Raw genomic sequence first — 24,866 nt, 5'->3', positions numbered from 1 at the left:
AGCTGATTTATTAACAAATTGCATGAAATATGTTAATTTAAGGTTTGTTAATCTTTTTTCCTATTTTCATTGGAATAGGCTATAGGTATTTTTTTTGCTAATTTCATCACAAGATGTTTGAAAATAGGTTCAGAACGCTTATATCGAATGTCAAATTTTTAAATTGTCAAAGTCATAATTGTTTTGTCATTATTTAAATAATGTTTTCTGAAATAAAAACGAAAAATAACATTGAAAAATGGATAATATAAATAAATAAAGTTGAAAAATCCGTACCTAATGCTATTTGCAAAAAAGACAGATTAATACATTACAAATGAGCAACAACAATTGATAATAAGGTAACAATTTATTTCATACAATAATAATTACTATAAAAAAATATCCTCAATAATGTCTCTTTTTTAATTTCTATTGATTATAATGATAACTTCTGTCGCTAGACACGAGCGTTCTGAGATAACTTTCACGTGGCATGTGACTTAAAAATAGTTAATGTGTAGTAAGTGGGCGGCGAATAGTTCTGTAGGATAGGGCCGAGGCACAGGTGTCGGTCGCGCTGCACCGACGCGTGCCATCGCTGTGCGCATCGAATACCGTAATAACTCGCGAATTGCATTTTGTACAAAGATACTTGTGTTTATCTTGTATTGGTTTCAAAAAGTTCAATATCCATTTAGAAAATAATTAAAGTATAATATAATAATAAAACAACTGTGTATATTAAAAAAATATTGTACAATCTGTATTTGAATTGTAATATGTGGATGTAGTTGATTTATATAAGTGTAAGTTGTTAAAGTATTAATTTTATGTTAATTTATTTGTTTGACTAGAAGTGACTTAGTCAGTGATGTGTTTTATAGATAATATCTGAATCTGAGGATCATCACATCCAGAACTATGGCCGGTGAAGAAGGAGTGCCTGTTGACCTTTACATCTATGACCTCACCAATGGTCTTGCCTCAGTGTTGTCTCCAGCTATACTAGGTAATTTTATTATTAATCACATACTGTATTGATATCTTATTAATAATGTTACCCACACTGAATTACGACCAAGTTCCAGTCAAGTGTGCCGGAGGTATTGTACATGAACCTTAATTTATCTATACATCCTTCATTCCATATATAATTAAATTCTATCCTAACATAAAATTGATGGAAACGCAATCAATTCAACTGAAAAAATATGCACAGAATAAATGACTTTATGTGCTGTCTGAGGCAAGTGAGTCTGCTGCAGCTAAATTTTGTAGCTCCAGGCAGCTACTTAGAATTTATGAAATAATAATCCAAAATGTAACATGTCTACTCTTATTGGAATACGGGAATTGTATCCTCATAGAGTAACTACTAGGTCGCTAAGCGTACATTAGGAACAGTTGTAATATTCACTTTATACATGGTTAGTGTGTTGTATGCTCTGTATTTCTGGATAACAAATTGTTAAAAGTATCCATTGAATTAAATAAGTAAATAGAATGTGATTTTATAAAAAATTTTAAAATTATAACTTTTAAAAAACTGTAAATTATTTGATTAAAATTGTTACTGTAAATGTATATTAGTAATTACGAAAATGATTTCAAAATATCAATGATTTTGTATTTTTTTTAGTTATGTCACTATTAGATAAACTGTGTTCATTAAAGTAATATTATTTACACCGGTTTAACTTGGGTTATTTATCAAGGAATGCTCGACATGTTTCGCTTGGAGTGGATGCGTCGTAATCACATCGCCGAAGTCATCGTCAGAGAAACCGAAATATTTTATGATATTATAGTGGTTACTGTGACATGTCTATAAAAATAGATGAATGCTATTAGCGCCGTCTTGGACTGTCTTGAAGACATTTTAAATTTCCCCTACAGCTAGGAATACCTGTTATATTTTTGCCAACTTTCGACTGGAAGCGCCAATAAATTATCTCTCTCACATCAATAAATTCAAACGTTTTTCGTCTTTTAAATTTTTGAACAGCTGTCCGAACTGGAAACCGTTTTTCATGTGCTCTATAAACGATGCATATTTTTGGGGGCGATGTTCTCGTTATTTGCATAGTTTCATTACGAGGGCTAATCGTTTAATAGTTGCATTAAATGTACAATAAACACCTTATCCATCAATTTCTTAAAAATCGCAGAAATGGTAGAACAATCAAATTATTTTTAATTTAATGGCACATCCAAGAAAAACGCATGTAATTTCTTCCTCAATCTAATATTGTGTTATTTTAATCTGTATTGCTTTATTTAATACGCTTAATTTGTGCTATTGCAACAGTTTTAGAACCAGTGTGTATTAGGCAACATAAACAAACTAACTGCATACCAGTGTTACTTGATTGGCGAATTATAATTTAGTAAAGAATCATAACAAGGAGGGGCAATAAAGACGAGTACACTGTCCGAATAATCATACTTTTTTATTTACATACGTATATATTTTTATACATTCGGACCGAAGTTCGTCTTAGCTAAGGCACACCAAACATTTGTGACATTAGCTTTTCAAAATGAGCGGTTCAGATATGTAAAGAAGTAATAATAATAAGAAATCATTATTTGTAAAATTAAATATTACAAAATTCATTGGAATCCTGGCCCCCCAACTGAGAAAGCCCGTGTCTTGGGCGCAGTGTCTATATATGTGATTTTCTTCATTGACAATTGGATGCGACCTCACTAAAGATCACATGAGAATTAGTTGAGAGTTAACTGTCGTAGCATATCCGTAAAACAGCGCAAATGTTCGTCTATAGGCTAATAGGCTGTGAATGAAGCGTGAACAAAACCCACCCGTATTCGCACCGTGAATTAAATTGTTTTATAACGAAATTAATTTGCTAGCATACACATAGTTTGGAAACGTTTACCTGTACGAAATTGGTGTGGTCAGCATAAATAAACTATATTAAATATATATTCAATTAATTTTGCTTAAACGAGACGATTTGAAAAATATATTTATAGGCTTTGATACATCTGAAATAATTAGTAATTTTGATATAACCATGTTGATATGACTTGAGCTGAATTTTTAAATTGATTGGGTGGGTACGTAGCGAGACAACAGAAGATCTAATAATATTAGATACGATTATCTCATACAACAATTACAGTACTCTCAATAGACTATATTGTTGTCTGAGGTGACCTACTTTCTCATCACTACTGGGTCGCGACCCACTCATTGCTATTTGTTACATATTCCAAGGACGGTTTTAGTGATCTACTTAACTATTTATTTATTTATTGCCAGATTTAGTTTCACATCACTAGTCAGCTTGTTTGGGTTAAATTTTGCAACTGAAATTCAAATCTGTTCCAACCGTTTCAACTAAAATTTAATGCACTTTCTGTGGTCTACGTTTAGTACATGGATGAATTAAATGTTGTTTTCTAAGCTATTGACGTCATTATTTATTATTTATTCTTTTAAACATTTGTGTCACACAGAGCATAATAAATTTTTTATTTAAATATTTAACATAATTCAATTTTATTTAGTTTTTTTTTTGATAATTGTAGCGAATAAATCATTTTGTAGTAATTAATTATACCAATGTAATTCGTACGGCTTACATTTAATCGGCACTACGGCTTCTCTTACGTCATCGGTATTGTATCACCGTGATGTTGATGTTGCAAGCCACAGATTATAAACTTGTATTAAAGTTTCTACATATCTTTAAAATGCAATCAAAGTAATGTCAAATATGTAAGAAGGTAGGAAGGGATATGTTGATTGTAATCGTTTTTTTTTTATTATTCCAGGGCGTCAGATCGAGGGGGTTTGGCACACGTCTGTGGTGGTGTTCGAGCGGGAGTACTTCTACGGTGGTGCGGGTGTTACCAGCTGTGCACCGGTATGATAAACAAAACACTTTATTTTATTTATTTTATTGGTCCAATATTGTAGGAATGTTATCATTTTAAGAAACCCAATTTATATTCACATTAAAAAATGAAAAACAATTAATAAAATAAAATTTATTAATAAAATGTTACCCGTCAGTTTTTATATCCGTCACAATTATTTTACTGCATATCTAAATCAGACGTAAGATAAGACTCCGCTCATTGATGTCTAGCGAATCAAATAGTCGAACACAATTGCCTTTGAATCGATCGAATATGACTTGAACGGTTACGATAGTCTTTCAATAAATTTGCATGCAGCAAAAATCGATTGAATACACGTTCAAGACGAAATGTATTGTTTATCAAAGTCGTTAGGCCGAGCGAGCAAGCATCATTTTATTGAAATATTCTGTTTTTATTGGTAGTGAAAACTATAAATAGACTGGACCGATAACATCATGAATACTTTAAAAATAATGTCAACATATTATAACTAAGAATGTTCAAATTCAATCAATTTTTAAATTTTCAAAATTTTGTTTTATTATATCAATAATTGTTTGTCAGCTGATAAACCGTTATAAATTTATAAAGCAAGTTTGTCGTGGACAATTTAAACTATATTAAAACATTTAATTCCCTCGACATAACGAACTGATGAAATTATCGTCGACTGTAAAGGATATGTTTTATGTATTTCTGACCACGCAATTGGCAATGCAATGTTTCGCAGTCGCCAGCAGAGGTTAATGTGCCAGTCAGGCAGTTTTTCCGTAAGCAGCAGTAGGCGGCCGGAGCCGATGCACAAATACGCGTCTACTCTATTTTTAAACGGACAAATGCACAAATGCTTAGCAATACTGCATTGCTAAACGTGAACTTTGAAACAAACATTGCGGTTTCAATATTCATTTCTATATACAGATTTCTTCTAAAGACAGATATGTAGTTATATCTTAAAAGTATAGTACTACAAAATTAAAATATATTTTATTCAAGTAGGCTTTTCCGAGCACTTTTGAATCGTCATTTTCAAAACCATATTAATTGAAGCCACCGGTTCAGAATGTAGATTGTACCGAGAAGAAACGGCAAAAAACTCAGTAGTTACTCTATGCCAACATTTAAAATATAAAGTTATGTTAGTTAAATATTATTATATATGTATATAATATATCCCGCCTGGAAGTCAACAAGTATTAGCTTCACCCTTACGTATTGAATAATATGCTATTTTATTGATGTATTTTTTAAAAGAAATAGATTTTATGAATACAGACATCATATTATGTATTTATGTTTAAAATTAGTCGTATAATTAAAAAATCACATCAAACGTCGCAAGTTTCACGCGCTTAAGCTATTTTTGTATATCTGACTCGTGGACACCGCCTCTGCAAATCGGCCACTAGTGAATGAGCCGTTCTTCGAAAGATCAGCGTTGTAATGTAGTTCACATTACATTGGTAAATCTTTATATCCGCTAATCGTAAACATTCTATTCGAGATTGGGCGTCTCGCCAAACTGACAATGAGGTAATAATTGCTGTAAACACCGCATTCCATAACAATTAAATAATGGATTTAAGACAAGTTCTTGAAATAAAATCTAATTAAATGTTATTAAATTCTTTGATGATTAAATGGTTTGTGGGTTTCATTACAATTTTATTAATAACTGTGGGTTCGTTAATACGATTTATGAACGATGAATATATTATAGTTATAGCCGAGATGAGAATTTTGTATTTAACAATCGTAATAAAATCGTAAACATGATTTATAGTGCTATCAAATATACAAAACGACATATGAAAGTCTGTTTGGACCTCACTCCGAAATAACTAAGTATCTTGTATCTATATTTTGATAATGGCAAACGACGTGAAACTTTCGGGTTCCTTTCTAAGACATATGATCTTTATTCTTCACCCGGAATAACCTCTGTCTTCGTGTAAATACTCCGTCCCTTTCCGACTCGTGTAAACTTCATTAGACTATAGTTTCTTGCTCGCTCACAGTTAGTGGCCGCATGAACGATCGTTTTCAACAAGAATGCACTAAAATAGTAAAGGTGACTTCATGTTCAATTTCTTGTAAATGTCATAGAAAACCGGCCGTGGGCGAGATTCGTATTTTTATAAACGAAACTATTCCAATGAACTTTAAAACGACATTTTTTAAATATTATCCACGATGGGAGAGGATGAAATCATTGAATTTAAAATAATGTTTATCGAAACAGAAAATCAGTATTGTATTTAAAGATCTAAAAGTGCGGTTAATTTAAATTTCCGATGTCTCCTCACTGCAGGGCAGCACGCAGCTGGGCGCGCCGCACCAGGTGATGCGTCTCGGGACCACGTTCGTGCCCTTCCCTGTCTTCAACGAGTACATACAGGGGCTTGCCACCACAACCTACACGTTAGTATATTTTTCTTACAGTGTAAAAGCCAAATAGACCATCAAATAGTAAGTCACCTTACACAATTGGCACTGTAAAAAATATTAAACATTCCTTACAGTCCAAATGACGCCAACTTTGGAGAACTAAGATATTATCCACTGTGTCTGTTATATTGGTTCATTCAACTTTCATGTGATACTCAGGAATACAAAGTTTTGCTTTTGTACTTACATATACACTGTATGACATTAATAGGAACCAAATCTTTACGATTCTTGACAACATTGAGTCGAATGGAATTGGTTATCGATATTTTACTTTTAAATGACAATTATGGAATGAATTATATATATATAATAACTCAAATAAAACACTAATGCCTATTTCATTAGATTTCTTGGAAATATGATCAACGAAATCTTATGAAATAAAAACAAGATATATACTCAAAAAGAGCCGAGATGGCCCAGTTGTTAGAACGCGTGTATCTTAACCGATGATTTCGGGTTCAAACCCAGGCAGGCATCACTGAATTTTCATGTGCTTAATTTGTTTTTATAATTCATCTCGTGCTCGGCGGTGAAGAAAAACATCATGAGGAAATCTGCATGTGTCTAATTTCAACGAAATTCTGCCACATGTGTATTCCACCAACCCGCATTGGAGCAGCGTGGTGGAATATGCTCCAAACCTTCTCCTCAAAGGAAGAGGAGGCCTTAGCCCAGCAGTGGGAAATTTACAGGCTGCTAATGTAATGTAAAATGTAATATACTCAATTCTGTAATCAAAATTACAAAAATAAGGTTAATTTAGTTTATATTGATTTACACAGCTGGATTAAAGTTAATATGCAGCAAAATTAACTACACATTAATTTTATGCATTTATTAGGCAAGGGTGACCTGTTGTCAGTTATTGTACCGGCATCAATACTTTGTATTGCTGTGTTTTAGTTTGAAGGGAAGATGGCTCTCTCACTTGGCTTCAAACAGCTGTGTGTAACAGTTTTATCAGTGAGTAGGCAAGCATAAGGGACATAACATTTTAGTTTAGATGGTAGCGCAATGATCATTGATAAAATTTAGTTTCGATTTACTTACGAGTCAAACATACAAAAACATATTGAAAGAAATATTAACCAATCTCAAGTATTAATTGCTAAAATTATTTATATTGTATATTATAAAAGGTTGAAATAACGTAATACATACGTAATGAAGGATATCGCGCTTGTGTTCGCCACGAGTGGCGCTAGTGCAGAGTGAGATCTCCGAAAATGGGAAATTTATCCGTCTTTTCACTATTCACGATTGTTGTAAAGATTTGAGGTTAGGTCAGGTACCACTGTTTTAGGCGAGATTCTTTTGTTTTTTTATCGAAAACGAATTACTTCCTTTTCCGAAACAAAAAGGTTTCATAATTAATATTTTACGTATCTTGTAATTATCTAAAACATTGGTCCTGTCCACTAACGATTATTTTTTTCAACGACAATGTTAGACGATAGTGGCGTCAAATATTGCCACCAGAAACGAGAGCCCTTATTCTATCAGTTATATTTTTATTTAAAAAAGAGGTGTCGAGGTACTTTGTTCTAAAAAGTGGTGTCCCCTTTTGAAACAAAGTCCATTTCGTTACATTTTATGTATGTTTTACATAACAGACATTATTAAATAAATTAATAACGTTAAAGAATAATTAAATGACAAGAAATGGAATTGTTACAAAAAATTCTTTATGAATTAAAAAAAAAAATTAAATTAAAAATTTAAAAAGAGAAAGAGAGGTAATTGTGTTTGTGTGTGTGTGCGTGTGTGTGGGGGGGTGTTATTTTGTAGTAGTGGCGTTTGATTTGTATACACTACTGTGAGCCGCGTAAAAGAACTTCGTTCCAAAAATAGTCTAATATATCTGCTAGAATTTTAACTTGTATGGTATTTCAATTACTGCTTTTTTTGTGTCGATAAGTGTGATCTCTCGCTACGTACATCGTACATATCGTGGCGACATGAACCGTAATAGTAACGTACAAGTATACACAAGGACAGCGCGGGCGCGTACCGGCTGCTGGAGCACAACTGCAACCACTTCAGCGACGAGGTGAGCCAGTTCGCGTGCGGCGCGCGCGTGCCCGAGCACATCGTGGCGCAGCCGCAGCGCGACCTGCCCGCGCCGCTGCGCACCGCGCTCGGCTCCGCGCTCGCCGCGCTCGTGCCCGACGGCGACCAGGTGCCGCTCTTTTTGTCTTTGTCCGATTGCTTTTTGTTTTAAAATGTTTGCACAACGTTAACCCGCTTTAAAAATGGTGGTGAAGGGGACGCTTATAACAAAAAATCCTTCGTCAGCTATTTTAACACACACATGTTGAGTTTTGGTGGTTGTATTCTATTTTGCGATACAATACACAGATTGTGATAATTTACGTTCGTCTTTCTGTCCATACCAAGGTGTACGCGAACGGCGTACGACACAGCCGACGGGACAGCCCCGACTACCTCACGCTCAATAACCAAATCGAGGAAGCACGGTTAGTGCTCCACACACTATTTACATTTTTATTTACCTTAGACGTGTATGACTATAAATTATTCAAATATTACAAATAGGTTATTTAGTTAGTTAACGATAAAAATGTATAAAAAGACGTTACTTTAATATCGATCCAGGTTGAATTTATAGTAATAATACAAATAATTCGTTTTAACTTAATTGCAAGTCTCACCGTAAGACTGATATGTCCCATCTAGGATACGTCGATCCTCCTGATACGTCATGACAATTTTGAGTCTTATAATGTACAGTTGATATTGATTTACGGAACTAATGAACTCTGCTCTGCGAACGACGACATTTGCACCCCCGTTTGCGACTGGTCATATTATACAGATTTTTTTGTCGAACTCGACGAGTCGTGACAGCAGTGGTGTAGAACGTCTAAATGTCGATACTCAGCACAGTAATGCGTCCGTAATTGGAACGCGCAGAGGGCGCGCGGGCGGCGCGCGGCGCGGCGTGTGCGCGTGGCTGAGCGCGTGGCTGCGCGCGCCGCACAAGCCGTTCTGACGGCGGCCGCTCGCCCGCTGACCGACACAATAAATGTTGTGAAACTGATCGCGTGCTCTTTTTTTGTAGATTGGCATAGCGTAGTTTGTCTTTTAGAAACAACGAAAATTATATCATTATTATATATAGTAAAAGAAAAGTTTATGCGTTTGTTATTTTGAGTACCGATGACAGAGGACTTGATTGATGTTTGTCCAGGTAATCGGAATTGCATTTCAACGCGGAAATGCTGCTAGAATTGTAGCCACCATTCGGCGTGGTTAGGATTTGTACAGTAGTTATTTTTTATTTCTTTCTGGTTATAATTTTGCTAATACGAAAACGTGTAAACAGTTTTATCATTTTTTAGTTTGAAGTAATTCATAGGTTACGTTAATAAATAATATATTAAATCCATATTTATTTATTTCATATATTAAATGAATCGGTTACGAAGTGAAAAGGATCGGTTAAGCGAGCGATTTGCGAGTCGGACATTGAATGTGAGTTCTAGAGCAAAGAGTCGGCAAGTAGACAGTGGTTACTCTAGAAATTAATTTCATCTAAATAAATAGACATATTAATATGAATAAACTAATTTCGTTTGTAAAGAGTGGTGTCCCAAGAATTAGAGGCGCGGCGAAATACATTAGCGGAGAAACTTGCGCGGAAGGAGAGACGCAAAGAGAAGAAACGCAAGAAGCAACGCGAGCAGAACGGAGGGGACCTCTTGGAAGAGGAAGATGAGAGTGAGTAGTCTGTATAATCTGCCCATAAATTAAAGACTTATAAATGGCGGATAGTACCTTATGTTAGTAGAGACAGCAATTTTTTAAAATAATTTAGTAAAACTAGTAATGTGTTTCGGTTTCGTTTGCCATGCAACGTTTTATGTAAGATGAATGTCGTCGTTGTTTTGTTCTGTAGTAGGAGACAATGTAAAAAAATATATCTCGCCTTAGTTTTAAAAAGTAAAGTCGTTTGTCCTTATTTGGCGTTGTTAAATTTAGTTTATTTAAGTAAATAAAATAGGTAAATTATGGTTTAATTCATTCTTAGAAATGGTGATGCTGCAACTTTTTCTTCTGTTCAAAGTATTTTTAATCTTAGTTTTTTATGCATTACTTTGCCATTCTTATGAGTAATTTTAACAATAACCATTACGTTTAAAAACAAATGATAATTGCTAAAACAAAAACAAATTAAAAGTCTACACGTACATAAGTAACGAAGACAATAACTAGTTTATATTCGCAAACTTGTTTTGTCACAGCAAAGAATTGTTTTTTTTTTAATGTATTAGGTAGGCAGTAGGTGGTGACCACCGCCCATAGACATTGACGCTGTAGGAAATAATTTTCAACATTCCTTCAATTACACCAACTTTTAAGATGTTATATCCCTTGTGACAAGTTACATTGGCTCACTCAAACCGAAACACAACAATACTGAGTATTGCACTTTGGCGGTAGAATATCTGAAGAGTGGGTGGTAACCACCCAGATGAGGTTGCACAAAGCCCTGCCACCAAGTAAAACATTAATTCACTATCGTTGGTATAAGTGTGTACTTTAATTGCTTAAGTTACAGTATAAATTTGACAACTCTAACCGTCCACATCTATTCGGCAAAGGATCTTTAAATGTAGAGACGCATCGCACCGAAGCTATCGCGCAGAGTTAGCAAAACAAAAAAATGTACGTGAAACCGTACCATTCGTGTGCGTAAGGTGGCGCAAGATCGGTCGTCAATTTTAAGTTTTCTTCTATCTTATGTTATACATTTTTATTGTTAATTCGTTTGAGAAACATTTATTAAAGTCGTTGTTGGCATTTGCGTGGAGATTCCTGGCACATAAGCTGTGACAGATAATTATTTCCAAATTAATTTAACTAGGTAACAAAACGTATGCCGATCCGTAATATATATGATTCCCACACATTCAAAATGTCTGTTATTAGAAAACTTGTACTACCGTCCTTTTAACTTAGTAAGGTTTTAAAGTAAGTTAATATTTGATATTAACATAACGGCTGTAGATCAAATTTTGCACATAAATTCCTTATGTAGCGTAGGTTCCTTGATAGAAAGATTTTTCAAAAAAATCTCCTAAGGTGTTTAAATAGAGAATAAAAGTTTGAATATAAATTTGTTATTTCTATTCAAACTTTTATTCTTCTTCTGTTAATGAGTAAAAGATAACTAAAATGCATTTGTTAAATTCATTTTCCAAGAGGGTGAAGATCGGTTTAAAAATTTGTATTCTATAGAAATGTTCACGTTTTTTCAATTTTCGAAACAATTATTACAACGTGTTAAAAATACATCATCTAAAGGATTTGCATTGGGGATGATATTTTATGAAGAACTTCAATTTTTTCGATTAATATCGACCCATTCTAGTTACATAGATCTGGTGACATCTGTGACATATTCATTTTTTTATTTTATGTTATAAAAACACAAAGCGTGTACACTTTCTGTATGGTAGCCTGTAAATATAGAATGTTTAAGCAGGCTGGTACTTACTTCTTTCCTCTTGAGTCGAGGAGTTAGACAATGTAGTTTTGCTAACGGTATTTTCCTTTATCAGTTATGAACTACCATACGTTGGTCATCTTGTGCATGTTGAATATAACAATATATGTTATAAGAAACACTGTTAGTTTTATATCTAAATTGTATTAGTGACAAAAATTGTTTAGATTTACAATAAATGTGACAATTGGAACGTTAGACGTAGAAGTCATGACAGTGAGATAGATTTATACCGCAGTTAGGAATGCATGATATGTCTCAGGTAGACTCACTGTTAATCACGTCGCCAAGCATTCCACACATCCGTTCCATGATCCATCTATCATCATGTCGAGAATTCTTCGATAAATACCGGAACATTAAATAGTAATATATTCAATTCAAATACAATCAATGCAGTAATTAATCTACTTCGAAAGAGAACATGTTTGATGTTGCCATTACTTCTGAATCGAATTAATGAATTATAGTATCGAAAAGTTTCTGGCTCACAGCCATAACTGTAAGGGTGATAACTGAGTTCATTTCCCATGGGCTAGAATATCGTATTGCCCATAAGATATGATGTCTCGGTCCGTGGTAATCACATCATCTACACGACTACATTGAAATTCAAAAATCAGACTGGAGTTATATCTCATCAGCGAGTTTAAGACAATCGTCTATTGGAATTTTAAAGATATAGAACTTCAATGTGCACAATGTATGAGTCAGTGGCAAGGTTAAGTAGCTTTAATTACAACGCATGCGCTCGGAAATATAAACGTCAACTAGATAACCAGTTAATGTAACAATTACTAATATTAATGGACAGGTTTTATGCAAACTGGCTGGGTAGGTACCACCAACTGATAAGATATTCTTCCGCCAAACAGCATAGCTAGTATTGTTGTGTTCCGGTACGAAGTAAGACGGTATAACTACAGGCACAAGGAACACATTGGCGATATTAATATCCCCAATGTCTGGGCGGTAGTGACCACTTACCAACATTTTCTTCGGCCCACATATTTCATTTAAAAAATGTATGTAGGCCGGAGCAGAATCAACCAATCACCATTGCATTTTTATTATGGTGTATATGTGGCATAGTGTAGGTTCCATGAAGTGGACTCGGACTCCATGTGTTACCATATAATAGCCAGTTAATAGTAGGTAGAAGTGAAATCAATGACTTAATATTATATTCTTATGGTCACCAAATTTGACTTTAACTACATCAATGATAAAGTACATACAATGTTAGTTATTGAGTTTAGTAGTTGTAACGTATAATGTAAAGTAAGTAAATGTAATGAATTTATTTAATGGCAATGAACAATCCGAGCAAGGATATACTTTATTGGGCTTCAATTACGTCACGTTAATACTATGTATACGATCCACACTTTGAAGGGTTGTACGTTTTCGAAGTTTACACGAAATTCTTTATTATTTTTAAATGATAAAAAATTGCCGTTCTAAATACTCGTCTTAAAATTTAATGTTGACTAGATGTTCGTTATCGTCAATAGCAACGATATGTCAATGAATAAATCTTTGTTAGGAAAAGAAGTAAAGCTGCATGATAGGCAGGTGTTAGCTGGCTCGGACGGTCGTATATATACGCGTACTACATACATCATGCGATCTTGGTAATGTGAATAGCCCCTAGAGCTCTCGTAACACTAGACAGTGTGATCGACCTCGTCTATTTATTTCCACTTCGGTTGAACGATCCTCAAATAGGTCGGGCAAAATCACTCACGCGCCGCCGCGCCACCCTTGCAATTTCCCCGGATCTATGATGAAGTTAACGTAAATTTCCTCTCCCGGATTCGTTTTCTTTTGATTCAAACGTGCTTATGGAGCGTCGTATACGAATGAATACGTATTATAAATATGGTGTCGAGGGACTCGTGGGGGGCGGGCGGTTCTGGCCTGGCGCGGCGCCAGCGCCGGCCGCGATCAGTAGTGCAGGCCGGACCCAACGACGCGCTCCTCTACTCGCGCGCAGGATCGAGCAGTATTTATAGAGAACACGCCACGTGCGCTTTGGAAGAAAAGCCGGGAATCACCGGTATACTGTGACTACGTGTCGCGGCTCCAGTTGTGTCTACTGTTTCGCGTTCTATTTCTGATCGCCTGGAAATAGATCAAGTGTTATAGTTAACCTTTTGTTTCGTTCGGTATGTATATATGTCAACCTCATGCCTCATTTTTCCTACACCTTTAATTTTCTTCTATTAACTCATAAATGTATACGAAGGTTTTAACCTAAAACAAAAATTAAAACAATCATGAAAACAATGCTTAAACAAAAATTCATTTCGAAATGTGCTTCGCTTAAAATATCTCTCCGTAAAAGCGGCCGGTGCCGGCGAGCAATAATTGTGTTTTGAGCGTGCGCGTGAACTAAATCTGTGTAATATCCGTTGACGAGTGGAGTGCAATCTGTTTTATAGACCTTGAACTAAACTCTTTAGTAATTTGGTATCAGAAAGAATCTCTAACAATAACTGACAAATTTTACATAAACCTTATATGTGATGCTAAGGGCTATACCTAATTTAGAAAATCTTCTATTGTCATGATTAGTTATTTTACATATTGGTTGCATGGTATTCGGGCTTTTTTTATATAATAAAATAAACATTATCGGAGGAAAAGAGATATAGAGATTTTTTTTATATGGATAAGAGCATGATTTCGAAAATTAATTTAAGCAAAATTCTGTTCTAGGTCCGGGTCTGATATTATGCTTTTGTTTTTTTTGTAATAATTTTATCGTTCATTAAAATATTTGGACTTTTATAAATATTTAAAACAAATAATTGTTCATATTAAAATTTTGTTTACGAACATAACAGGACAGGTAAATATTTTAGAGCCTATCGATTTAGTTTAGATAATATCTGTGGCCAATTTATGGAATGTAAATATTTTATTAGCTTCATCTTAAACATTCGCTAATTCATATCCTATTTATTTGGGATCGATGGAATTTTTTTTTGGACCGCACCGAACCGGCCGTTCTTTAGAAGGGAACATCGCCTCATAGCTATTTATTTATTATATTGAAAATTTTAAACAATTGCAAAATTTTCCAACAAAAAAAACCACTGAGGTTTTTTTAATTTTTTTCATCTCAGATTCACCTTGATTGGATTTTAATTTTGACCCTCTAATAAGTATAATACACATTGAATAAATGTTTTGAAATGGTAAAATATTACTTAATAGTTTGGCTTTGTGGAAACCATTAGATGTTCTGCCGCCAAACTGAAGTACTTAGTATTGGTGTGTTCTGGTATGAAAGTAGAGTGCGTCAGTGTTACAGGCATAAGGGACCTCACATCTTAGGTCCCAAGGTTGAAGGCGTATTTGTGTGATGTATGGAATGGTTAATATTTCTTACAGCGCCACCGCTTGGGTATTAGGGACCACTTTTCATCAGATTACCCATTTGCACGTCCGCCTACCTATTACATATAAAAAATAATTTGATTTAGGTGGAGGTGCATTAACACATTCCAAGAAGATGCACCCTTAACCCGCTTTATTTTACATAACTCATTACCAAATCCAGTAGGGCAAAAGAAAAAACACAATTCGGAAAAGTGGTCGGTATGTTCTTCCACGATTGATGGATGCACTTAACGATTTTTTTTTATCGGCTCGGTACACTGCTTCCATTTACAAATGAGTAATTTTGCATAACTCGTTATATATAAACTTCTTAGACTCGGTTAGATCAATATCACAGCTCATTTGGATAAAAAATATAGGTGCTCTTTAAGATTTTTTGCAAAATGCATTACATTGCAACACCTAAATATTCTCACTTAGATAGCTACTCGTAAGATAGTGAAGGATAGGGCACAAGTATTTTTTGTTGTTTAAATTAAAAGTTAACATACATAGAAAGATAACATAGTTAATTTTTATACTCTATAATTAGTTTCTTAGTTTTATTTTCTTTATATAGTTAGAAAATGGTGTCTGAATAGAAATATATAAAGTTTTAAATGACAATAATTAACACAAATTCTAGGTTAATGTCATTCGAATGGACATTACTCCTTCGATTAATATCTGTCAGAACGTAGCGTGTTCAGCGCGTACTGTGGTTGTGGATGGTGCTTTATACATGAGTATCTGTACATCTGTTTTATGCTCATGACAGCATAATATGGTATTAAATTTATAATCTCATCTTATTCAATTAATTTATTATCATTGATATTGCTAGTGGTACGTGATGTAGCTGCGCAGACAACATATTATTTAGATACAATACTCACAGAGGTGCAATGACACTGACAAAAAATATCTCCGAAAATGTCTGGCGGTGTTTTTATATCCACCTAAGTGCAGTAAACAGTGTGTCATCCGTAGACATGGCGGAGGCAGTGGAGGCGGTGGAGGCGCTGGAGGCAGGCATAGCTCGCGCCGGACCCAGCTCGCGTGACCTCGAGGCGGAGGCCGACGAGCGTCGCCTGGAGGAGCAGCGACGCCGCGAGCGCGACCCGCCTATCGTGTTTAGGGACATCGACGTGAGTACCGACCTTAACCGACCAAACTTAAATTCCAGGCCGATTGTTTTAATTTAAACTTATTCTTGTATAGCGAGCGCCTAGGGAACGCTAAACTGATATATTATAAAACAACACTAATTTTTTTATCGGTGTTTAGGACTTTATGTAGCCTTGTCTAGTTGGGTATCACCCATTGTGACTTTGTTCTACAGTCAAACACTAACGTGTTGTTTTGTTATGTTCCGGATTGAAGCGTGAGTAACCTAGTGTAATTATAGACTCAAGGGACTTAACACCTTTGATCCCGTGCTGGGTGGTGTATGTAAAAAGTGCATTTTATCCTTCTGATGTTTAGGGACAAATTTACCTTTATGTTACCAATTTGCTCGTCTGCTTTTTCGAGTTACCTTAAATAAATATTTAAAAAAAAACAACTCATACTCGTAGAGCACTAAGATAAATAAGGATTCAAATTTTAATAATATATAATATTATATGTCTGTTAAAGATTTAAATTAAATTATGCCAATTGTCTTCTTACATTAACCTCTTCCCTATGGTATTTACAAAATGATGATTCAAGTTTGTTGTACAGTGTACCGGTACTCGTGAGTAAGATAATTTAATGGCTTCATAAAAAGCGCGTGAGCGTTGAAGCTATGTATCGCTGGATTGGGACTTTTTCCAGAAGAGTCCACGTGAGCACATCTTTGAGTATGAGTAATAAGATGTTTTGGACTTGATGTCTCGCCAGCTGTAGGCGGAAATGATGCTAACTTCGTTGAAAGCCAAATATGATATAATTATTGCTTACATTTAAATTATTGTTTTGAGACTAATATACGTTTAGATTTTATAGATGAGCGGATATCGCTATATGTCCATATCGTAATCAAGTTATTTAGAATATGTTCCCACTCGTTATTAATATTCCCTGCACAAAATATCACAGGGCGCACAGGAGTTCGAAGCGTTCACCAAAGCGCTGGAGGGCGTCGAGTTGTCGGCCGACGAGAAACAGAGCCTCGACGAGCTGCAACAGTACCTGGTGCAGGGCGAGGGCAGCTGGGTGCTCGGCGACGAGTTCCTCACCTTCATCGGTGAGTGCGCGGGGTCGAGGGCGGGCGGGGCGAGTGGAGGGCGGCAGTGCATCGCCGGTGTGTCGCAGGTCGCGTGCTGCGGGACGGCGGCGTGTCGAGCGAGGCGCGCGTGTGTGCGCTGCGCTGCCTGGCGGCGGCGGCGCTGCGGGACGACGTGTCGCTGCTGCTGCACCAGGACCGGCGCCAGCACGCGCTGCTCGCCTTCGCGCACACCGTGGACAAGCTGCCGCCGACGGAGCAGCTTGCGCTCGCTGTCTTCGTGAGTTATAGCGTTTCGACTATATATTCATATTCGCATATTATGAGAATGGGATTGGAGTTTGTCAAAGTTTTACGATAATTGCAGTTGACAAGAATGTGCTAGCGAAGAATTTCTGAACTATAACTTACTTCAACCGATTTAACAAAGCCAACATGCGTTCATGTAGATTAAATCTATGTAGGTATCTAAGGTAGACTGCCGAAGAATGTATGTAAGTTCTACAACTAGAATTATTTCACGTGATGACTTTTCAAATTTCACCTCTCTCTCAATTGGTTATTTAACTATGCCCTAAAATAATCGTATCATAAATATCTATAATAATGGAGCGACGAGCCACAATTGCCGCTAATGTTTGATCATTTGCAAACAGATGTGCAACCTGTTCGAGAACACGTCCTCGTCGGAGTGGCTGCTGTACATCAGCGAGTGGGAGAGCGACGGTCACACGCTGTCGAACATCCGCGTCACCACTAAGGTGAGCACGGCCGTCACCACCGAGGTGCGGCGGGCGGGTGTGCGCGGGGAGCTGACCGTGTGTGTGTGTGCAGGTGTGCGTGCACTGCGTGCTGAGCGAGGCGCCGGCGCTGCGCGACGCGGGCACGGCGCTGCTCTACAACGTGGCCACCAAGGAGGTAAAGACTGTGGTCAGTATCGCTCTCTCCGCTCTTTCACTTTCACTCACGCTCGCACTCTCCGTGTATCATGATTTTACTTTTATGTGCAACGGAGGAGAACTTCAATTGATATTATTAATTATACGACGATGACGGTGCCTTCTACTACTTCCTAATACGTAGTGTATTAGGCTCCAAATGGTCTCCTCGGAGGAATCGTTCAACAATCGGGATATAAACGGGTTTTGATTATTTTATAAAAAATAATCTCAGGCCTTAAACGCGAAAATTCGCACTGTCGGATATCGCAATTTAACATACGAGATTACCATGCAGCACTATCTCATATTTGACGTTTCACGAACACGCTGTCGTCTTCCTGAATCACACGATTTCTTTGACACGATAAACATTTGAGCTAATTTGCACATTTGATAGTTTAATTCTATCGTGACATATTTTTTTTAAGACAGGTCGCCTTTTTATACAAACAAGGAAGCAAAAAATGTAAAATATTTAAACGATATAATTTTTTAAATATATTTTGAATACTTAGGCTTAAAATAATATTATTATATTGGTTAGTTATGTTAGCTAACCAAACAAAATGTAAAAACACGTAGACTTTAAACGAATCTGGGTTCAATCAAATCATACTCATAACATTTTTGTGGATGTCAATTGACAGAAGAAACCCTTAAACCGTCTTCGTAATCGATATATTTGACGTAACGTATTAAGCTAGTTCAACAACATTATTACATTTAATAAATAGCTCCAATATTAACTCGTTCAAAAGTTCTTAGCAAATTTAAGACTTTAAAAACCGAGCGATCGTTTTCAAAAAGTCGAAGGGTATATTGCAGCTTTAAGATCTAAAGGTCGTGTGAAAAATTTAAGTTCCATTTTAATGATTTGAAAATGCCATATAGTAATGAAATTGTAGATTACATGAATACTAGTTTTCGACTTAGTTGGGATCGTTGGGTGGTGTGGAGGGAGTGTCGGCAGTTGTTAGGTGCCCTGTCCTCCCCTAACCAAGAGTATGCAATTTTTATTTAAGTAGGAAATAATAATTCTTGCATCTTTAGTGAAACCCGCAACTTTACATATGATATTTTGCACTATTTAAATGTTTCAAATAATTTAAAATGAATATTATCAATCATTTTAACATCTCGTTACCTACGCTTCTATGTGAATAATAAAATTATTGTTTGAAAATAATATTTAATCACTAACCTAAACTTAAACTAAAATTGTATTTATTATAATCAAGATGCTTTTAATTCTTTTGAAGAGTTATCGTTTCAACAAAAATTTTATTAAAAAAATTGTTGACATTTGAACGCCACTTATTACTTACAATATTTGTGGCACACAAACACGATACATTGTAACATATATACAAGCGTGCAACAATGGTTAACGTTGCAGTGATCTCTTTCACGCTGATGATATTTTGTAGAAACATTAATAAAATTTATAATAAAAATATTTAAAAAAAAGAACTAACAAGAATGGCTGCAAACAATTACTGCTGTGTTTAGTATGTGTCCTTCATGAGGTTGTTCTCGCTTGCTACATTTGAATTCTATTAGGATGTCCCGAATTAAGTCGGCCAGTCATTCGAGCTATATAGCTTTTCTTTTATTTTGGCATGGTTGTATGATAATGTTTTACTTTCTTCAAAACTTCGTTCTTTGCTAATTAGTTTTTCTACTCATTAATGTAAAGTAAGTACTTTGTCATTTATTTGTAAATATATTTGTTTAAATCCTCTAAATCTTTTTGGTATAATTACTTTTTAATTTTAACAAGTTCAAGTCCTCTAAAATCTATACATACAAAAAGTCTTCTTCAGTTTGATTTCAATCAGTTTTGAGATGCGACTCGGTCGCGCTGCAGAAATGTGTTGTTGCAGCGACTCGGGCTCGGGGCTGCGCTGCGCGTTCAGCTGCCTAAACGAGCGCGCTCCAAGGTACCTACACCACCCACCACCCTCAACTCACCACCAACACCTATCACCCAACCTTAACGGCCACGACTACCGGGACCTCTGCCTCGTTGTTAGCTAAATTCCAATGCCCGAGGGCCTAAAAGTTTTGTTATTGGAAGATAGCCAAATTACATTTACTCTCGATGTCAGCTTAAAATTAACAGAGCGTTTTCCTGATTTCTGCATTGATTTGATTGATCCATCTGGTAGTAAAGGAGTATATAGTAATTGCTCTTGATTGTATGTCATCTCGTCCTACACACAAGATTCTTCTTGAAAGCCGAAGGATATGCCGTTATATGATATCGCTTTGAGGAAAAAATAATAATAGTATTATAACGCGATACCTTTTGAATTAATCTCATCAGCTAGTTATACGCCGTAAATATTTACTAGGCTCTGACGCGCAGTTTACGACTGCGTCGTAGATTGCCTTGTGTAACTACGGGCACAAGGGCCATAACAGCTCAGTTCCCAAGGTTCGAAAAGTTTTACGGTTTCATTGCGTTCAAACGATCCATAGAGACTTAAAAATACAATAGCAGAGAGTAATTCAAGTCAAATATTTTGTTTTTTAAATGTATGTAGGTCCGTCTGCATGGTACCATGGTAAGAGGGCCACTTAAAGGAAATTAGTACCACCGCCCATAGACATAGGGGCCGTAAGAAATATTAACCATCCCTTACATCGCCAATGCGCCACCTAGTTTGGGTTACGTCCTTTGTGTCTCTAGTTACGCTGGCTCATTTAAACTGGAACACAACGATAATAAGTATTACTGTTTGGCGGTAGAATATGTGATATTTGGCTACCCTACTACTAACCTAGACTCCTTTGCACAGAGCCCTACTACCAAACTAATAATAATTTCGTAATCAAAACATATTGTACTGTAAACAAATGTGTTCGATATCCTTAAAACTACAAAGTCATGGCTAACAGCACTAGGCTACAATAAACACAATAACTGCAGGGGTTTTCCGTGACCTTGATTTGTTATCAGAACACAAAGTAACTCTCGTGCTTCAAGGCGCCATTTAATTGAATTAGTTTTATCGCTTCATTACATTCGTGTGCAAATATGAATTATTGTTACATCCGTCCTATCTTGCTGTCAATATTGTAGACCGAGATTTGTAGAATGGTCGATGATATATATTGGAGATATTTAATTAACTTGAACGAGCTCAATTTACAATGGATTTAAAGTTTAACCATACTAGCAAATGGCCGATTTGACGGAAGGTTGCCCATTTGTTTTAGAACCTCACCGTACGAAAAATGGACGATTTGATTTTAAAAGGAATATAAAATTATTATTGTTTTCGGTATTGTTTATACTATTCAATGTAATATATTCATCTTTTTTTCTTCTGGTATATTTGAAACTGAGACCCATCGTCTATCAACGTCACCATAGGACACAGTGCAGTTCGTGGCTTTGTATTATTATTGGATTCAAAATTTATATCAACGAATAATTATAATGTCAATGCTTTGATAAAATCATAGCAGTCGTTGAACTATGTTGAACTAACAGTATTTAAAACGGGATATTTACCATGTTTTTTATTTTTATTTGGTGGAGCTCGATATTTCGACATTATCTACGAATGTCTTGTTCACGAGAACAAGACATTCGTAAGAGAGAGAGTCTCGTAAAATAACCATGTTAATTTAAAATCTTATATGTTGAACTAATCTATATGTATAAAAGCGAAATACCACTCACTGATTAATCACGAAATCTCAGAAACTATAACACCTACAAACTTGAAACCTGGTGGTAGGGCTTTGTGCAAGCCCGTCTGGGCAGGTACCACCCACTCATCAGATATTCTACCGCCAAACAACAGTACTCAGTATTGTCGTGTTCCGGTTTGAAGGGTGAGTGAGCCAGTGCAACTACAGGCACAAGGGACGTAACATCTTGGTTCCCAAGGTTGTTGGCGTATTGGTGACGTAAGGAATGGTTAATATTTTTTACAACGCCATTGTCTATGGGCGGTGGTGACCACTTACCATCAGGTGGCCCATTTGCTCGTCCGCCTACCGATATCATAAAAAAGGTAGGTTCCTTAAAGGGTGTAGATATGCGCTAAGAATATACGGATTTTACGAAACTCCACCCCAAACGATTTGATACGATTAAGTTAATTCATTATTATCTATTGTTAATTAATTATTATAAATGCAAAAGTAACTACTGAACTGAATTTAATGATATTTAGTATGAACTCCAAGCAAGCAAGCAAGCAAACAAGCAAGCTTGAACTCCAAGAAAGGACACACATAGGCTTTTGGTGCCAACATCTGACCATCAACCACTATAACGCGAACGAAGTCGGGGTTGATAATTAGTTAAGTATATTCTTAACAAGTTAGCGTTTTTATAAATCTTTGAAAATATGAATATAAGTACATTTCGGTTGCTTTATTGTGATCACTTTAAAAAAATTGTCTCTTAATATACACGATAAGATCGGAAACAGAAAGCGTTTGTAATATTTAATTAGTCCAGTTATTTCTTAAAGAGGTCGTCGATCCAAAAAACTCGTTTAGAACCTTGTGTATACGATGGCAACGTATGCGCTAAAATTAGCTTCACTACATCTTATAAAGCAAAGTCGCTCCTTTACGTTGGAACCGAGCGGATTTTTATACAGGTTTCAACAATATACGCAGTGATTCACAACGACGGTTGACTGAAGTTATACCTGATTCAATACGTTTTGTGTAAATTGTTTGAAATATAAAGATGCCAGTAAACCTATATGGTTACATATATTACAATATAAACCTTATATATTGAACCTTATTCTACCTGTGCAAAGCTGTGACGATTTGCTAGTTAAAAATAAATGTGATGGAAAGGAGGGCTCGGTGAAGAGTTGCGTAGAAGGCACCGCTACACCTCGGTGCTTCAAATTAATCCGTAGTTATAATTCGATCGATCGGTAATATTTCTCAGTGTAATTTATTACGTGATATTTTTACTCTAAAGTATATGTATATATATTTGTATGGGTTTGAACCGCGACCATACTTTTTTTTGCTCTGCCCGATGTTTCAAGAGACTCATCGTCGTGACTGCGAGCCGACTGAATCGTCGGCGGCGATACGCCGAAGAATATAAAAGGGGTACGATCGCGGCTGTAGTCCGATTGAAATGTATAAATTGATTAACGTGATTGGGATACGATCTGATGTCACCCGGGAAAGTCGCGTCGGTAATAGTGTGCGGGTCCGGTTTTCGTCGCAGGTGTTCGACGAGGTGTGCGTGGAGCTGTGCATGGCGGCGCTGCAGCTGGCCGCGTGGGCGCCGCCCGAGGAGGCGCTGTGGCGCGCGCTGGCGGCGCTCGCCCGCCTCGCCGCGCACTCGCACGACGTGCCGCAGCTCGTGGCGCTCGTGGGGCCCGACCCCGCCGCCTTCCGGTAACGCTCCACTACATACCGTCATATGTATTACCGAGATTGTTGACTACATAATAAAAAAAGTGTTGAAAATTAACCTCGATTCATCACTTCGAATAGTTACGATACGGTTAACTACTTGTACAATTATTTATTTTTCTACGTACAAGACTATGACACACGCGCAGCCTTTTCCCTGGCCCCTGGTTTCAAAGCGGCAAAGTTACATGACGCGAACTGTATGCTCGATTTATCCGCAGAGGGACGAGCCCGCGCATCGACGAGCAGATCGACCTCATCATGAAGAAGGTGTCGGGCGTGAGCGGCTAGCGGCGCTCGCGGGCCCGCGTTACGGATCCGTTTGTCGCTCGTCGTATGTTCCGCATTTTGCGTGTGTAAAGTTATAAGTCGAGTATATAAATTCATTTTCTTGTTTCCCATGCCGACTGACCTGTGTCGTTTCGATTACGTTACTACATTGATCGGTTTCGTTTTGTTTGTATAATTTTATTATTAATTATTGTCAATAAATTTATTTTAGGTAATCGAACTCCGATTCTAATGGCGCTTCTAGTTTGTCTAGTAGTCAGCATAAAGCTACGCTCGCACGCACATCGTACGTAGCTTTGTACAGAGAGCACTGTTTTGTAAATGTAATTCGAAACACTGGTTTCATTCATTTATTTCAATTGTTATCGTTTATGTTATATCGAAGTCTAATAGTAAGTACCTGAGCTTATAAATTATAAAAAATGGTTTAAAATATTCGTATTTCGAATAAACGATGTATTCGTTATTAATTTAATGGAGTGGGGGTGGGGGGTTGTTGTTACATCGCGACTGTGCATTTACACGTGATATGGTTTTACAACATATTATATAATTTATTGGTTGTAATTTAATAAATTTACGGTTTTAAAAAGCATAGTTTGTCTTTTTATTTTTCACGACTTTCCTTTTATATTCGCAATTTATAAAAGTTTTGTTTATTTATAAATACCAATTTTTAAATTTTTCGAAGAAAATTTTAAAATGCTTAAATACAAATCTAATGCACATAATGCTTACAAAATATATACGACTTATATTATTATTAAAG

The 24,866-nt window shown here is 36.2% G+C and overlaps 1 protein-coding gene across 4 annotated transcripts; it reads left to right on the top strand.

Annotated features, from left to right (window-relative positions):
* The first annotated feature begins 173 nt into the window (after positions 1–173).
* Positions 174–24,692, top strand: LOC113394867 (uncharacterized). Of its 4 annotated transcripts, none has more exons than XM_026632312.2 (15): positions 174–341; positions 867–991; positions 3,784–3,875; positions 6,185–6,294; positions 8,326–8,506; positions 8,725–8,804; positions 9,932–10,068; positions 16,235–16,392; positions 17,327–17,474; positions 17,543–17,733; positions 18,110–18,214; positions 18,288–18,371; positions 20,278–20,334; positions 23,616–23,788; positions 24,028–24,692. In XM_026632312.2, exons 2-15 carry the CDS (start codon positions 904–906, stop codon positions 24,095–24,097), a joined length of 1,674 nt encoding a protein of 557 aa, XP_026488097.1. In that variant the 5' UTR covers positions 174–341; positions 867–903; the 3' UTR covers positions 24,098–24,692. The 4 variants fall into 4 exon arrangements, with proteins under 4 accessions (XP_026488097.1, XP_026488095.1, XP_026488100.1 ...); XM_026632310.2 differs by lacking the exon at positions 174–341 and adding an exon at positions 523–788; XM_026632315.2 differs by lacking the exons at positions 174–341; positions 20,278–20,334 and adding an exon at positions 523–788.
* The last annotated feature ends 174 nt before the right edge of the window (positions 24,693–24,866 follow it).

Source organism: Vanessa tameamea, chromosome 9 (assembly GCF_037043105.1).
Source record: "Vanessa tameamea isolate UH-Manoa-2023 chromosome 9, ilVanTame1 primary haplotype, whole genome shotgun sequence".
Classification (NCBI taxonomy): Eukaryota; Metazoa; Arthropoda; class Insecta; order Lepidoptera; family Nymphalidae; genus Vanessa; species Vanessa tameamea.
The sequence above is the reverse complement of the archived record's forward strand: the minus strand, read 5'-3'. Positions and strand labels throughout refer to the sequence as shown.

What these genes read in the sequence shown, in the direction of transcription:
- LOC113394867 (XM_026632312.2), top strand. Translation starts at nt 904, where the DNA reads ATGGCCGGTGAAGAAGGAGTGCCTGTTGACCTTTACATCTATGACCTC. An exon ending in AGCTTGCGCTCGCTGTCTTC is followed by an intron (nt 17,734 to 18,109) that starts GTGAGTTATAGC and finishes ATTTGCAAACAG; the next exon opens with ATGTGCAACCTGTTCGAGAA. An exon ending in CCCGACCCCGCCGCCTTCCG is followed by an intron (nt 23,789 to 24,027) that starts GTAACGCTCCAC and finishes ATTTATCCGCAG; the next exon opens with AGGGACGAGCCCGCGCATCG.